Source organism: Schistocerca serialis, chromosome 1 (assembly GCF_023864345.2).
Source record: "Schistocerca serialis cubense isolate TAMUIC-IGC-003099 chromosome 1, iqSchSeri2.2, whole genome shotgun sequence".
NCBI classification, from domain to species: domain Eukaryota; kingdom Metazoa; phylum Arthropoda; class Insecta; order Orthoptera; family Acrididae; genus Schistocerca; species Schistocerca serialis.
Window position 1 is genome coordinate 1,001,139,193 of NC_064638.1, and position 12,962 is coordinate 1,001,152,154.

The 12,962-nt window shown below is 44.3% G+C and overlaps 1 protein-coding gene across 1 annotated transcript in view; it reads right to left on the minus strand.

Moving 5' to 3' along the window:
* Positions 1-12,962, minus strand: part of LOC126454888 (transcription factor collier) — a 628,901-nt gene that overhangs the window by 44,007 nt on the left and 571,932 nt on the right. Inside the window, exon 9 of the mRNA XM_050091135.1 lies at positions 4,499-4,653. Coding sequence (XP_049947092.1) covers positions 4,499-4,653 — 155 coding nt within the window. The remainder of the gene's footprint in view (positions 1-4,498; positions 4,654-12,962) is intronic.

The window sequence follows — 12,962 nt, forward strand, 5'->3', positions numbered from 1 at the left end:
CGACAGCTGGGACGCTGCTTTACCTTCACTTACGGTAGAGTTGATCTGGTTATTGTTATTTTATCCGCGGACATGGGCAATGCAAAGCTTGTTATGACAAGCTGTATTACATCAAAAACATTAAAAACATGCAGTGTTTCTTATCTGATTCAGCATATCGCAGGCTCGGTGCTGGCCCCACAAAAAGTTTTAAAGAAGAGAAATAGCCTCCCGAAGAAAAGCTCCTTGTCGCAGGAGCCCATCAAGAATCTTAATCCTTAGTGTGCTGCTCCCCCCTATCGCCATCCGAATATGCACAAAGAAGGGGTTACTCTTCGTCCAATAGTAACATTGTTGCTCCCACACATCGTGTAGAAAACCATCTTGCTACATTGTTGGGATCACTAGTTGGTCGGTATGAGTATGACACTAAGAACTCTGCGGATTTGTTACGTCGATTACAGGGAATGCCTTTGAATGACTCTGATGTTCTGGTAAGTTTTGTTGTGGTCACTCCCCTCACTCGTGTTTCTCTGAGTGATTCGTTTGCTGTTAACTAAGGTTAGGTTTGGTATTGAATTTAAAAAAAATCTTAATTCGACATATCTTGACTTCCAATTACTTTTTATTTAATAACCAGCTCTATGGGCGAACAGACGGAGCTGTGATGGGAATTTCGTTGTCACCTGTTACTGCAAATTCGTTTATGGAAGACTTCGAGAAACATGCCTTGGAGTCGGCAGCTATGTAATCCGTGTGGTTCTTTTTTTTCAGGTATTTAGATAATACTTTTGATCATGACGAACGAGATCTCCGACATTTAGCTGCAGTGGGGCACTGAGCGAACCCAACCGCGACAGATCAAAATTTGTGCCGCATCGGTGGTCGAACCCGGATTTCCCGCTTTATGCAAGCGGTCGCGGCCGGCCGCTGTGACCGAGCGGTTTAGGCGCTTCAGTCCGGAACCGCGCTGCTGCTACGGTCGCAGGTTCGAATCCTGCCTCGGGCATGGATGTGTGTGATGTCCTTAGGTTAGTTAGGTTTAAGTAGTTCTAAGTCTAGGGGACTGGTGACCTCAGATGTTAAGTCCCACAGCGTTTAGAGCCATTTGAACCAAGCGGTCGCTTTTACAGCCTCGGCCATCCAAATCTTTACGTTCCGCACGCTACAGAGTAGCGCTCCCTATCCGTTGATCCATTTGCTCGCAGCCTTAACTGTATTCCCGAAAGGGTTCGGATTCTGTTGGGCATCCGCAATGAAATATCGTAACGCCGTCTGGCTTACATTTATGGTATATGGATTGTGTCAGTTCTTTCGGACATGTTGCTTGGCTTCTTGGCAGTGTGCATCTGAATCACTTTTTAGAACACCTGGATTCAATCCACCCGAATATTTGTTTCACGGTGGAGGTGGAAGACAATAGCTGCCTCGCCTTCCTCGATGTGTGGGTTAGGAGTAACGTTGATAGTGCTTTTTGACGTGTTGTTTGTAGGAAGGCTATTCACACTGACTTGTATCTACAGGCTGATAGTTGTCACCATTCGGCACAACGTGAAGGGGGACTTCGTACCTTGGCTCACAGGGCCCTTGTCATTTCAAACGCTGAGAGTTTGCCATTTTGTCACCTGAGTTTAACCCATCTTGAGGTCACCGTTGGTCAGTATGGATATAGTGGAACACAGAAAAGGCGCGTGTTGTGCTGTCGACCAATCGTGCACCGGGTGAGTGATGCCTTACACAGGCAAGATTGGTCGTATTTTGCGGATATATGACGTGAAATGTGATTCCTGACCTCCGTCTAAGATGATGGTCCTTTTAGGTTCCTTTAAGGATGATATTGTTTTGTACAAAGCGGGTGTCTACCGTATTTATTGTGGAATCCTGCTTTCTCCCTCGTCAAAAAATAGAGGGATTGAGTTAATGCTACCTCACCCGTTGTTCAGTAAATTTCACTGTCAATAACATGTGGTGTCGGTCATCTTGGGTTGTGGGGTGTCATCTAGAGTTTACAGTATGTATGTATGTATGTATGTACGTACAAACACAAAAAAAGTTTTGCATCACCTCGGTTCCGAGAGTTCCGGAACCTATACAGAAAATTGGAATAGAGATCAACATAAACATCATTTACTCCCTTTTTATTGCTCATGAAAACCACAAATTGCATGTTGTACCACCATACAGCGAGACCTTGAGAGGTGGTGGTCCAGACTGCTCTACACGCCGCTACCTCTAACACCCAGTAGCACGTCCTCTTGCATTGATGCATGCCTGTATTTGTCGTGGCATACTATCCACAAGTTCATCAAGGCACTGTTGGTCCAGATTGTCTCACTCCTCAACGGCGATTCGGCACAGATCACGTCGTCCATAAACAGCCCTTTTCAACCTATCCCAGACATGTTCGACAGGGTTCATGTCAGGAGAACATGTTGGCCAATCTAGTCGAGCGATGTCGTTATCCTGAAGGAAGCCATTCACAAGATGTGCATGATGGGGACGCGAATTGTCGTCCATGAAGACGAATGCCTCGCCAGTATGCTGCCGATATGGTTGCACTATTGGCCGTAGGATGACATTCACGTATCGTACATCCGTTACGGCGCCTTCCATGACCATCAGCGGCGTACGTCAGCCCCACGTAATGCCACCGCAAAACAGCAGGCAACCTCCACCTTGCTGCACTCGCTGGACAGTGTGTCTAAGGCGTTCAGCCAGACCAGATTGCCTTCAAACACGTCTCCGACGAGTTCTGATTGAAGGCATGTGCGACACTCAACGGTGAAGAGTGGTTTATTCGGCATGTTGTTGGGCCCATCTGTACCGCGCTGCAAGGTATCGTGGTTGCAAAGATGGACCTCGCCATGGACGTCAGGAGTGAAGTTGCTCATCATGCAGCCTATTGCGCACAATTTGAGTCGTAGCATGACGTCGTGTTGCTGCACGAAAAGCATTATTCAACATGGTGGCGTTGCCGTCAGGGTTCCTCCGAGCTTGGTTCAAATGGCTCTGAGCACTATGGGACTCAACTGCTGTGGTCATCAGTCCCCTAGAACTTAGAACTACTTAAACCTAAGGACATCACACACATCCATGCCCGAGGCAGGATTCGAACCTGCGACCGCAGCAGTCGCACGGTTCCGGACTGCGCGCCTAGAACCGCGAGACCACCGCGGCCGGCCCCGAGCTATAATCCGTAAGTAGCGGTCATCCACTACAGTAGTATCCCTTGGGCGGCCTGAGTGAGGCATGTAACCGACAGTTCCTGTCTCTCTGCGCCTTCCCCATGCCCGAACAACATCGCTTTGGTTCACTCCGAGACGCCTGGACACTTCCCTTGTTGAGAGCCCTTCCTGGCACAAAGTAACAATATGGACGCGATCGAACCGCGGTATTGACCATCTACGCATGGTTGAACTACAGACGAGCCGTGTACTTCCTTCCTGGTGGAATGACTGGAACTGATCCGTCTAATAGGCGCTGCTCATGCATAGTTGTTTACATCTTGGGGGGGGGGGGGGGTAGGCGGGGGGGGTGTTAGTCACATCTCTGAACAGTCAAAGGGACTGTGTCTGTGATACAATATCCACAGTCAACGTCCATCTTCAGGAGTTCTGGGAACCGGGGTGATGCAAAACTTTTTTTGATGTGTGTGTATGTATGTATGTATGTGTGTGTGTGTGTGTGTGTGTGTGTGTGTGTGTGTGAGAGAGTGTGTGATCTTTCCGGAATTGCTCTGCAAACCGACGTTTTAAATTCCCTTGCACAGTGTTTGCTAGCTGAAATTTTGTGGTGGCCTGTCGAAATACTGGCGATTGTTGACGACGTCACCCGTCTGCATTCGCGTAAGTTGTTTGCATAAATTTTATTTCTACATCTAAGAGAGACATCCAACACTATGATCGTTTGCTGTGTTTAAGGCATTCTTTATGCCAAGAAGCCTAGTACCTAATTTTTACATTACGTAATTGCTTTTTTCCCTGGCATAAGAAAGTAACAAAATTTATACCAAAATGTCAATTTACATTTAGTTGCTCCTACTTGCTTATAGCCACCATGGTTCACATATACAAAAAATTATTGACGCAGTTCCTATAATTTTAATTCCCATGCAGTCTTCAGCAGCTGACTCGAGTACAACAAAGTGTTGAGAGTTCAGAACATGTGCATCTCAGTCAGCGACCATGCTTTGCAGATTCCGTGAAGAATAAGATTTCAGCAAAAAAAATCAGTAGATGCAGACTGCAAGTTTTCAGCTATCCTGCAACCGCCGCGTGGTGTCGCTTCATGCAGTCCTATATATCGATAGCAACTGATATTAGTAAATGAAAACCATATTATAATATCAACAGGATCCTTTGAACTGTAATATATTTACTTTTGCGGGTGCATTCGGCATTCGCGCATACCCCTAGACATGGTCACTATTGTGTCTCATAGAAAGAAATACACTTGTTTTTTCGCTACTAACATTACACTTATACACCGTACTTAGCAGTAAGCATTAGACTCCACTTACCTCGCTCCATACGAGCATGGTCCCGAAGACGACCTGCAGACCGTCGAAGAAGTTGTCGCCGATGATTATGACGGTGGAGCCCCCGGACGTCCAGCCTTCGCTCGGACTGATGGCCTTGATGCAGGGGGTGGCTACGGGAAGGGGAGGGTACAAGCCTATGAGACAGGGGTGTACCACAGTGAGAGACGGCCGTCACAGGATAAGGATAAGGCGCCGCGCCTGGTACGGGACACCGGCTGCCGAGAGCCCTGGACACACCTCAAGAAGCTGTTGCCACGAGAGAATCTGGCGTCGGTGAGTTTAACGCTCCTCTCGATTAACTATCACGAACTTAGAATCTGTATTCAGTGAAGGCAGTCCAAAAGTGATCTTAGGCAGCATGCGACCCGTATGACAGGACAAACACATTTTCATATGAGCAGTAAATAAAAGCAACTCTTTTTAGACTTTGCGGTTCAGTTGTTCACAAACGGAAAGTAACACCTTAGGGAAGCAATTTACTTAATTGTAAATGGAAACACATTTAAATGGTAACACTGAATGAGTTATACAGGGAATTGATTATCGTAAACAAGGCAGACAGAAGACCGTAAAACATCACAATAAGTGCCAAAGAAAATTGTCTTATGCTTCAGTATCGACGCTAAAAGTTAACTCGCTAACTGAAGTAGAAATCCGTGTGTTGTCATGTTTCACGAATGCAAATGATGAGATAGACACTTTGCATTTTCTTGACTAAGAGCGAGCACTGTATCTAAAAAAGAAAAAAAAGAAAGGAAAGAAACTTATATTCAGGTAAACACTGCTAGAAACTGTCTTGTGTCAGTAGTAGTTGTAAACGTAGACAGCTCTATCTAGTAACATCACTGAGGAGATGCACAGGATGCTCACTCCTTCTACGTTCTGGCGCAACCATCGGCCAAGAAGCATAATGGGCTACTGAAAATAATTAAATAGTCGAAACGATTATAGTCAATACACAAAATTTGTGTGGACGTTGACTGATAACCGCTATAGTCAGATGAGCTCACGGACTCTCACCACCAACAACATGTATTTCCCTATCTGTATAAAGCATATAGAGCACATTTATACATTAGATTCAAATTTTTTTGCATTATTTTCAGGTATGGATTATTTAACTTCCCGATTATACAAGGGTTCTACAAACTGGTATGCAAAACTGGAAATAGAAACGAAATTATCATGACGCGCTCGGGGAATAATTCATATAACGGTAAAATGTTCTGTGAAATGATTTCTCTAAAAGTAATAAATAAAAGAGATTACAGAAATATTTGACGTGTCTTGGAATGATGCTCTAAATCATGTAACAGCAAATGAGGGGCGTAAAATATTTTTTTGTGTATTTTATTTCTTCCTATTAGGCGAAATATTTCACAAAATATTTAAACGATTTTTTCATTTTTTTAAATTTACAAACTTAGCTCAGAAAGAGTGACTCTAATATATTTAAATATCGATCGACATTCCACTATTATTAAGAGTATACAGATCAGTAGAAACCAGAGACGATTAAAACTATGCTGTAACATGATATTTATTTTACTTTTTCAACATGAAAAAATAATTTCACAATTTCTACACCAATCTAACTTTTTATACGCAAAATAGCTAGGCCTTGAAGAGGTGAGATTTTTGACACTTCATTTACATAATTAGCAGCATCTGTTCGTGGCATATTTCAATTTACACTCAAGTCGCTAGTTAAGTATTCCTTCATTGCTACGATATTACCAAACTTGACCTCATGGTGGTCAATTTGAAACACCGTTTCTCTGTTTCCCCTTTCTGCTGGGCTTCAAAACTTTGGACAACAATTTTCCCTCAGATCACTAACAATTCTGTTTACTTTCAAGTAATTAAATCTGGTCAGTTTGATACCTGATTTGTTCATTTCCCACTCTTCGTCTGGCTATGAAAATTGGGACAAAAATCAGTTGTGCAATTTCTAAATAGACGTATTTTCTCGCTGCTCAAAGATTTGACCAATAAGGTTTGAATTAATTAACATAATTACGTTGTAGCCAAGATATGAGACCAGGGAGGCTGCCTGCTAACGTGGAATTGTGAAAGTACAGTGGAAAATCAACGTTATAGCTAAAAACTTGACAAAAGGAAAACATGCGGAAGGTCACTTATCTCTTGAATTTATTTGCTTATTAAGTGAAAGAATGAAACTAGATTTCAAATTCGTCGTTCCTGTGTTATACCGCTGATGTAAACCTCGAATTCATGATTAAAAACATCCAGTCAGGGAAGCTGCCACCTGTCTTTAGTCAGCCTCTTCATTATAGTGTTTTTCAAGTAATTGTTCCTAAATTTTGTCTCTACATAAGACATTAACTAGTGTAATCTATTTTCTGCTTTTTATGTATTGTTTGTGTACTGCTAAATGGTCATTATAATCAATATGTGTAGTAATGACCTGTTATGGTTAATTAAAAAAAAATCATCTGCTAATAGTGTCGAAGGAATTCTGAAGCACGTTTGCTAGGGGAACCTCTTATTATGGATGATGATAGTTGTAGAACGAGTAATTTCTACAAATAAAAGAATGAGAACCGTAATTTCGAGATCCCGAGATGGCTTTCCTTTTAAACAGAACATTCGGATCTGCTCTTCTCGGTAATCTAACGTCGGTAACTTCGTTCCGTAGGATGCGTACTGGTTCCCTAACTATGGCTGGCAGTTATTTTCGGAAGCCATAATCCATCGGCCGCCAGCTATGGCCGGCGGCGTCGTCTCCATAGCAACGGCTCGCCCACCCCTCCTCGCCCCCACAACGGCCGTTCCCCTAGCGTTTCCGGCGCGCAGGAAGCATTGTCGGCCTAGTCTGCTGGTCGTCGGCAGTTGCGTTTCAAGCCAGCAGCCATTTCATTTTCAGTACTGGCAGGTACAAACTTATTATCACTACACTGCGCTTTCCTTAAGGCAGTTGTACGGTTTAGAATTGGACGGCAATTTGTTGATTGTGCTGTACGAGAGAGAAGACATTTGCGTCTACGGATATTAGTCGAATGGCATTGTACTCTGCCGTGAGATCTGTCACATATCGTCAACTAATCTGCTCTGCAGAGCGCATAAGTCTGAGACCTCCACATTGTGTCATGATGCATGGACGTCCAGCACCTTGTCGCCTACTCGTGGTATCACTGTCCTTCAACAACTTCACATAGATGCAAACGAGAGTAGCACGAGAACAGCCGACCAACTTCGTCGCTTCCGAGATGCTCGTTTCGAGGCGCCAGTACATACTCCGCTCTTTGTTCCAGTCGCTTATGTCAGTGGACATCCCCATTTCTGGCCCGTACTGTCGCTAGAATGGTTTCCTATTCGTCTCTGCTTTCTTTATACACTTACCATAACGGACTATGTGTACGCAACGCCTGAGGCGACACTCAATCTGCTGGTGGGCAGAAGTCATAATATTTTAGTCCATCAGTGTGTATTCGCATATGACCGGTTTTAACCCTATTAAACGATCATTTTCAGATCAATGTGAGGTAATGAGGTCCTCGTCTAATTGTTGACTATGGGTCGACACTAACTTAGTTGGTGATAATGCACGGTTCATAACGGTACAAACACCCCAGTGTCGTACACTGATATGAAGATAGTAATTTTATAAGGTTGATCTCGGCCATGTACAAATATTTATGTGATCGGTTTATATATTGCTTCCGGATATAAATAAACAACATTAAGAAGCATAGCAACCACAAACGACATCATACCGATTTTAATGTTCCCATCGCAATTAATTCTGTAAATGATGCCTAGCTCGTAACATGCGTATACTGGACGTGTTCTGTTACTTTCGTACCATTAAACGCTTTCCTGTTTTCAAACTTACAAATTTCTGTTACATGAAACGAAGTAACTGCAGCGCCTCTGTTTAGTTTATGTTAGCTTTTGCAGCACTGACAGCGTAACAACTTACTCAGTACTGTGTCGGTTGTCATGTTTTCCCCAGCCATTGTTTTTAGTGAGTGTACCTAACTTGAGGAAACGGGTTTAGGTTATGCTTAAAAGCCTGTGCAGTGTAAATGGAAACACAAAAACCTTGCAAGTAACAGACTTTATAACAATTGGTCAATCGGAAGTAATAAAGTCTGCAACGAAGTTCACTGATCTGAAATTGGTGATGAATTTATAATACGTTCTCTTGTCTGTAGAAACCAAATGGCGGAAAAAATTACTGTATATCGTCGAGCCATACAGAGGTTATAGAAATCTACCAAATTTCAAACTGAGTTGTATGTTAGGCAACACAGTTATTTACGACGTAACAAGGTCTTTGTGTGGCAAAGCCAATTTTGAAATAAATGAAGAAGAGGCACAAGATTCGTGAAGAGCGTCAGGGAGTAGTACGCTGGACGACCAACGTGCAGTTGTACTAATGTCGCTGACGTGTATGGGGTGAGACAACCTTACTAACTAAGGTAGGGCCCTACCTACAGGTTACGACGCAAAAACGACGGCAAATCAAGACATTAAATGAACAAAGCTAATTATGGTTGGCAGAGATTTTATTAAAACTGAATGTTTCACCGACACGCGTTGCATAAATTTAATTTATTGGATTATGGTCCATTAAACCACGTCAATAAATTGTCTCTATACGTTTGTGTTCTCTCTCTTTACTCTATCTGTATTACACACATCTTGGAACGCCTTTGAAATTTAATATTCCGCTAGCACAAAATTTCTACATTATTGTTTCTAATGAGAACATCAATCATTGTTTACCGATAAGGAGGAAAAAGTAACGAGTTTCTATGATGCGTGAGGCACTCTTACAGCGGAATAAGATTTATTTTACTTTTACTTATTAATGTAGCCATTTTAATGCACTGATTATTACTGATTTACTTATTTACTTTACGTGTCCACGACTTAGGTAACACAAAATAATAAAAACAAAGTACAATAAATAAAAATACAAAAGAGTAAAATAAATTAATAACTAATTCTGCAAGACACTACTGATTTTCTATTAGATGGGCAGTAAGCTCCAGACTTCTGCTGTCTTGGTGGCCGTATCACTTGCTGTGTTTAGGTCTTATGCTGTTGAAGGATCGGAAAGGTTTCTGCAGACCAGGAGATGTTGTGGATCCTGCAGGTCACAACACTCACTGAACTCGTCTTCACTCATGAATCTGCACTTCCTGAGGTTTTAGCATCGTGCACTCATGTCCTGACTCGGTTTAGTGCTTTCCATGTCACGCACGGCCGATGAAATCCCGTGGCAGGTTCCTCTTTGACGTTCTCCTCAACCCACTCGCTTTATGAATTTTGCCACAGCTCTGTCCGTCGAGTTCCAGCTGCTGATGAAATTGCTGACGTTGTGCGATTGAAGCTCCTTCTTGACCTTAACCTAGGTTTTTGTGGTTCATGTTCGAACAGGGCGTGCCTGTGATCGATTTCCTGCTCCTTTTTCTCCATTTCTGCGGCTGTTCTTCTGCGGGTGTCAGATGGTGCTGTACTTATAATTTGATAAATTTTTGTGCCAGGATATGGTTATAGGCAGCCTGTCACAATGCATCCAGTTTCATTCAACGCTGTATGCACGTGTTTGTGGAATTTCGGCGGACTGGTGCTGCATATTCCGTTGCACAAAAGCCTAATTGCAAGGTATATGTACGGAAGACGTTTGGCTGTGCGACGTAGGGGGTGGCAGTAAGTTTACGTATGATGTTGTTCCGGGCGGATAATTTTTGCTTTGTTTCTTGGCAATGATTTTTGAATGTGAGACTACGCTCCAATTTCACTCCTTATTTTGCAGTATCGCAGTGGCATTCTAATTTGTATGTGTTTCTTTTAAATTAGAGGGTATTATTCGTAAGCACGATCTCAGAATCCTGATACACAATTTCGGTCACTTTCGAGGCATGATTCTGCTACTTTACCATCGGCAGTTTTTCAGAGTATGGGCTACGTGTGTATAGGAAAGACCCAGAGCGTAACAAAGTACAATTTCCGTTGGGCATTTCCTTGAGATATGCTAGTTTTCCTGCAGGACATTCGACACCAGTGTATTATTTTACATTCTTATTCTGCGACCAGATAAAAAGCAACTAACGTCTATATTGTCGCTGTAACCAGGTTGGTTTGGGGAAGGAGACCAGACAGCGTGGTCATCGGTCTCATCGGATTAGGGAAGGATGCGGAGGAAGTCGGCCGTGCCCTTTCAGAGGAACCATCCCGGCATTTGCCTGGAGTGATTTAGGGAAATCACGGAAAACCTAAATCAGGATGACTGGACGCGGGATTGAACCGTCGTCCTTCCGCATGCGAGTCCAGTGTCTAACCACTGCGCCACCTCGCTCGGTTCGCTGTAACCCAATCTTCCTTGGAAATTTAAGCCTAGGAAACAAATTTTTGGGCAATACGTTTCAGTCTGTAAACCGGGCGTTAAAAAAATACTTACTGTCAGTCGAAGAAACGTCTTTTGTGGTAAATATTGGATGTCCTAACTAACGGGAAAAAATCGCAATACCAGGAAGGAGCTGTGCGACATAAACGGACAATGGTAGGCATGTTTCAAAATTCTAAAGATGATGATTCGCACCATAAGCGGAGCTAGTAGCGCCGCTATGAGGATGTAAATCAAGTTTGTTTTAAATACACGCTGTAACGGTCGTGAGCGTTGAGGTTGGACGTTGTGAGCTGGTGTCAGTCAGCAATTCCTTTAAGACGTCAAAGTCGCCACTATCAACAACTCACTCATCCGTGTAATAAGGCTACGGAAAGCTAATTATTCTTTCCTAGGTATTCTAGAAAGACTTGGCAGGATTTTGGCCACTGTACATGATTGCTGGCGGTGATGGTCACGAAAATGTACTATCGCAAGGAGACTGGACTCCGAACGGTCGGTGGTATTACCGAGAGGGGGGACAATCGTGTTCGGCGTATGGTTCTGGCGCGTCTGCCACAGCAATTTTAGTTGCAGTTGGAATCACAGTGACACAACTGTTACAAATCGGTTACTTCAAGGACAGCTCCGAGCAGACGCTCTCTAACGTGGATTCCACCGACCCGAAACCACCACCATAGTTCTGTGGTGTCAGGCGGGACATTGGAGTGCAGGGTGAAGGTCTGTTGTTGTTTCCGATGAAAACTGGTTCTGCTTTGGTGCCTGTGATGCCCGTGCGTTGGTCTGAAGGAGGCCAGCCGAGGGCCTGCAACCAACCTGTCTACATGCTAGACACACTGGACCAGTACCTGGAGTTATGGTGTGGGGTGCGATTTCGCATGGCAGCAAGTGCACCCTTGTGGTTATCCCAAACACGCTGACTGCAAATTTTACGTCAGCCTGGTGATTCGACCTGTTGTGCTGCCATTCGTGAAAAGCACCCTAGGGAATGTTTTCCAACAGTATAACGCTCGCCCAGATAACGCTGTTGTAACCCAATATGCTGTACAGAGCGTCGTCATGTTGCCTTGGCCTGCTCGATCACATGTCTGCAATCGAACACATACGGGACATCGTGGGTTGACAAATCCAGTGTCATCCACAAACAGCATTATCCGTTCCTGTGTTGACTCACCAAGTGCAACAGGCTTGGAATCCATCCCGCAGTCTAACATCTGGCACCTGTATAACACAAGGCATACACGTTTGCATGCTTTAATTCAAAATTCTGGCGGTTACACGGGTTGTTAACTACCAGCATTCCACATTTGCAACGGCTTCTCTCGCACTTACATTACCTAGTGACATTTGGAATGTTATGCATTTAAATATGTCACCCAGACAAATGTATTCCCAAAATTTCATTACTTTACGTTAGTTATTTTTTAGCGTTGCGATTTTTTCCTTCTGTGTATAAAATACAACAAAAGTATATTTCAGTCAAGAACATAACGTAGTGCCATCGTCTTACAGGAAGCAACATAGAGTTATTCCTTCAGTAAAAGAGCAATTTTGGTGGAACTGTTTGTTTACTGAACCGTTGTTGTGTGTCTCGGTATTGTTAGTTGTCAAGGAGGGTACGAAGGTTGAAATACAGGGGAGAATTGCAGCGGCAGGCTGATACAGAATGTGTACAGAGCAGTTCACGGACGCCATAGTGGTGGTAAGCAGCGGACGTGGGGCCTCCGCGTGCTGTTGACGTCTACCAGTACGCATGCGGCAGCGGCGGACTCCGGCGCCGATGAGTGGCCGCTGCTGGAGGGAGGCGTCCGGGGGCGGCGGATGAGATTGGATGGGGGCGGCGGTGCGGAGGGCGCACGTCACTCTATGGCCACCCAAATCCATCGGCTAACAGAAAGAAACACGCGGCGGCCGAGAGAAATCAGTAAGGGCGCCAGCAGCCGGGCGCCGGGGAAGGACACCGCGCCGATCGATAAGAATGTCCCGGCCGGGAAGGAGGCGCCGAGGGATTGGCGCCGCCCACCGCCCGCCGTCGCCCACCGCCGCCCCGGATGAAAGGACTTT